The sequence below is a fragment of the Sinocyclocheilus rhinocerous genome, unplaced genomic scaffold (genome assembly GCF_001515625.1).
Source record: "Sinocyclocheilus rhinocerous isolate Xijiao unplaced genomic scaffold, SAMN03320098_v1.1 scaffold196, whole genome shotgun sequence".
NCBI classification, from domain to species: domain Eukaryota; kingdom Metazoa; phylum Chordata; class Actinopteri; order Cypriniformes; family Cyprinidae; genus Sinocyclocheilus; species Sinocyclocheilus rhinocerous.
The window spans coordinates 277,670-281,750 of NW_015633546.1; the positions used below are offsets into that span (position 1 = coordinate 277,670).

A 4,081-nucleotide genomic window follows, 5' to 3' on the forward strand; every position below is an offset into this window, starting at 1 on the left:
GATAAAAAGTGATAGTAAAGACTTATATTGTTAGAAAAGATTTCTATTTTGAATAAATGCTGTTCTTTTTAACATTTTATTCATCAAAGAAATAAAGTATCACAGAATGAAAAAGTATCACAGGTTCCAAATAATAATAATAATAATAAATAAATAAATCAAATAAAGCAGCACAACAGTTTCAACACTGATAATAAATCAGCATATTAGAATGATTTCTGAAGGATCATGTGACACTGAAGCCTGGTGTAATGGCTGATGAAAATTCATAGCTACCTCACAGAAATAAATTATATTTTAAAGTCTATTAAAATAGGTAACCAATATTAGAAATTGCAGTAATATTTAACAATATTACTGTTTTTTTTCTGTATTTTTGATCAATAAAATACAGCCTTGACGAGCATAAGAGACTCTTACTGATCCCAAACCTCTGAACGGCAGTGTATATATAGGGAATATATTTTAAGGAAAACAGACCGAAATGACAACATCATGAAAACATATAACATTAAGTTACAGATTTCCTTGGGGGTTGGGGGTTCGGTGCCTTGCTCAAGGGCACCTCAGTCGTGGTACTGAAGGTGGGAGAGAGCGCTGTACATTCACTCCCCCCACCTACAATCCCTGCCGGTACGAGACTCAAACCCGCAACCTTTGGGTTACGAGTCCGACTCTCTAACCATTAGGCCACAACTTCCCCAGACTAATATGTTGTGCTTTAATGCATTTTTACATTAAAATGTTCAAAGGGAAAACATGCTCATTTTTAATCAATTCTATTATTCAGTAGAGAGTTGTGCAAGCTGGGGCCAAAATGCGTTTTTATGATATCTTGACTTTCAGTCTAACAATGAATGACAAACCAACCATCAAACTATACTACTTTTATGTCATAAAAAGTACATACAGCATATCAAATCTAAGGTGTGCTCAGTGGATTCAATAGTGCAATATTCTTTTACCTAATTTTCTGACCCCACAAAAAGCAAAAGTAAATGTAGACATAGGTCAAACCCAATGTTAAACTCATTTCCCTGAGAACTTACCATATGCTGACCTCATTCAAACCTGACCACAGGTTTTACTTACAGTACATTAAAATGAAGCATTGTTCATTGTTCAACTAAGAGAACAAAATGTTTAACATCAACACACTTAAAATATCTAATGGTTTCCACAAAAATATTAAGCAGCGCAACTGTTTTCAGCATTGATAACAAGAAATGTTTCTTGAGCACCTAATCAGCATTTTAGAATGATTTCTGAAGGATCGTGTGATAGAGACAACTGGAGTAATTCAACCACAAGAATAAATTAGATTTTAAAATACATTAAAAGAGAAAACAGTTATTTAATAATATTTAACAAAATCACTGTTTTCACTTTATTAATGATCAAATAAATGCAGCCTGGGTGAGCATAAAAGGCTTACTTCAAAAACACTTCAAAATCTTGTATATGCTGCTAGCTAGCTAGTTGTGATTTATTAAATTTTTTAAATATTTATTAACAATTTCAAATATTATTTCCCAGAAGAAAAAGCAGTCGGCCCAATGGCAGGAACCTCACACCCACTCACTTGAAATTAAGTTGATCAAATATCACAACAAATATAAACTGAAAACCTATTTCCCTCCAAAGGAAGATCTTTTTTTTTTTTACTGAATGCTAAATTGTTAAGGACTGTATGTTAATATATATAAATTAGTAGATATTAGTGAAGACAGAGGTTTGTGCATGATGGCCGTGTGAATGGATTCAGAGAAAGCAGCTGTTCAAAAGCCGATAATTTTTTCCCTTGCCAAACAGGTGGAACACTTCATGCAGCACGTTTTTCATAATTTTGTGTGGCCAATGTGACATCACTAATAGAGAAGGTTTAAAAACCGGACAAGTGTTCGGCAGCTGACCTGAGTCAACATGTTCGCCCTCATCCTAGCATCAGTGCTCATCGCTAGCGGTAAGAAGTCTGCACACCTGAACAGAAGTGCTCAGGAGACTTAGACTTAGAAGCCTGCAACATAACAATTACAGATATTGTTCTATTATATATGCACCTGGTGTAAATGTTGTATTCTGAATTACTACTGCAGCTACTGCAGCCTTTGGGGTGTGGAAAACCACCCATTGAGCCTCTCAACTCTCGTGTGGTCAATGGAGAGGAAGCCAGGCCCCACAGCTGGCCCTGGCAGGTATGTACCGTCGCACCATTTGGTCTGCCTTTATTTCTCATTCCCTCCTGTTACTACCTCTGGTCTCAAAAATAGCCACCCTTTCTGCCACAGTTATGCTTTCCAGACTTTGTCATTACACCCTTTCCCTCTCTTCATTACATTTATGCATTTGGCAAACACTTTTATACACAGCAATTTACATCATTCAAGGTTTATATTTCATAGGTTAATGCATTCCATGGGACTCAAACCCATGATGATCTTCCATGGCAATCAAACCCATGATCAAATTTATGATCTTGGTGTTGCTAGTGCAATGCAGCATGTATCTGTATGCTTAATGAACTTTTTATGTGTCCCATGATTAGATCTCTCTGCAGTATCAGAGCGGTAGCTTATGGTATCACACTTGTGGAGGATCTATCATTGCTGAAAACTGGGTGATGACTGCTGCTCACTGCATCAGGTATAAACGTCCAATCCATTGTTCATCGAATATATTAATCTTTGGTTGGTACAGAGTTCAATTAAACAGCACTAACAACATTAACTCATTTTTAATTGTGTTAAGTGTTGTGCACTTGAGGACATTAATAGATTTCAACTGGATTTTAAATTTTAACCATCATGCATTTTCTCTCCTGTATTTCTGGGCGCAACTACAGGGTGCATGTTGGTAAGCATGACCTGTCAGTATATGAGGACGACTCAAAGACCATCAGTGCACAGAAGATCATTGTGCATGAGAAATGGAACTCCTTGTTTGTGGCTCTTGGGTAAGTATTCTACTTTGGAGAACTTTACATAATTATGTAATATTTCATTTTAGGCCTAACTAACAGTTAATAGGAAGGTAAACATGTCTTGTCAATATACATTGGTTAAATTCTTTTAAAATTCTATTTTAAATTTGAAATAATTAATTAGGCTATTATAGATTTCTGGGGTCAAGTATTTTTGTATAAGGACCACTGTACTGTAAAATTGACCAATTTATGTATGATAAATTTTTACAGACCAATTATTGTGAAACTGTAATAAAAAAAAAATTTCCCACCATATTTTTAACATAATGTTGGCACAGCCATTTTTAACTTGAATGTGAAAAGCTTTCAGTGGTTGTTGCTTCCAGTTACTGTAGCTGGACAAATGGAGCCCATTATGCTGCTTGACATTGCAAACTGTTGTTTGTTTTCATATTTTCATTTATTATAATAATAAAAAACATAATGGTTTGTTGAGCAAATAATACTACCATTTACTGCACATTATTTTTCTTCTAGTTATATACCTGTAGCAATAATGGATTTTAAAGGGGAGATAACACACACAGTTTCACCCAATCTCATGTTAATCTTGAGTACCTATAGAGTAGTACTGCATCCTTTATATCTCCAAAAAGTCTTTAGTTTTATCATATTTATAAAAGAAAGATACAGCTTTACGATTCTCTCCGGAAAAAGCCGAGCTCCTGGAGGCGCGCCGTGGGCGAAGCTAAAGAGTGACGAGCACTTGAGCGCCGAATGACAACAAAACAGACATTTGATGCTGTTTCACTTACTGTCTGCAGTTCTGAATCATGACCGGGATCTTTTATAGCTCGACCGCTCCATCCTTCAGTATCAAACGATGTGCTAATCCAGCATCGAACTGGGCCTTGCTTATAAAACGTTCCTCAACAAACACTTGTGAAATTTCGTTGCTGCTCCGGAAAAACAAACTGCATCCACTGTTTACATAATGTTGGGTTCTTTAGGAAGCTGAACAAAGTTATCTTTCCCCCTACAACCAAAAACACACTTCTTTGGAGACATTCTTCCCGAGCAAGTCCCGTGCAGCGCTGCCGCCGGATGAAGCGCGTTGATGGGCGCAATCTCGCTCTTGCTCTGGTCGATGCGTGCGCG

At 36.5% G+C, this 4,081-nt stretch overlaps 1 protein-coding gene across 1 annotated transcript in view; it reads left to right on the plus strand.

The window, feature by feature from the left end:
* The first annotated feature begins 1,923 nt into the window (after positions 1-1,923).
* The window catches only part of LOC107744466 (chymotrypsin-like elastase family member 2A), a 4,487-nt gene continuing 2,329 nt past the window's right edge, over positions 1,924-4,081 (plus strand). Inside the window, exons 1-4 of the mRNA XM_016558135.1 lie at positions 1,924-1,963; positions 2,107-2,195; positions 2,546-2,643; positions 2,825-2,953. Of these exons, the coding sequence (XP_016413621.1) occupies positions 1,924-1,963; positions 2,107-2,195; positions 2,546-2,643; positions 2,825-2,953 (356 nt within the window). The remainder of the gene's footprint in view (positions 1,964-2,106; positions 2,196-2,545; positions 2,644-2,824; positions 2,954-4,081) is intronic.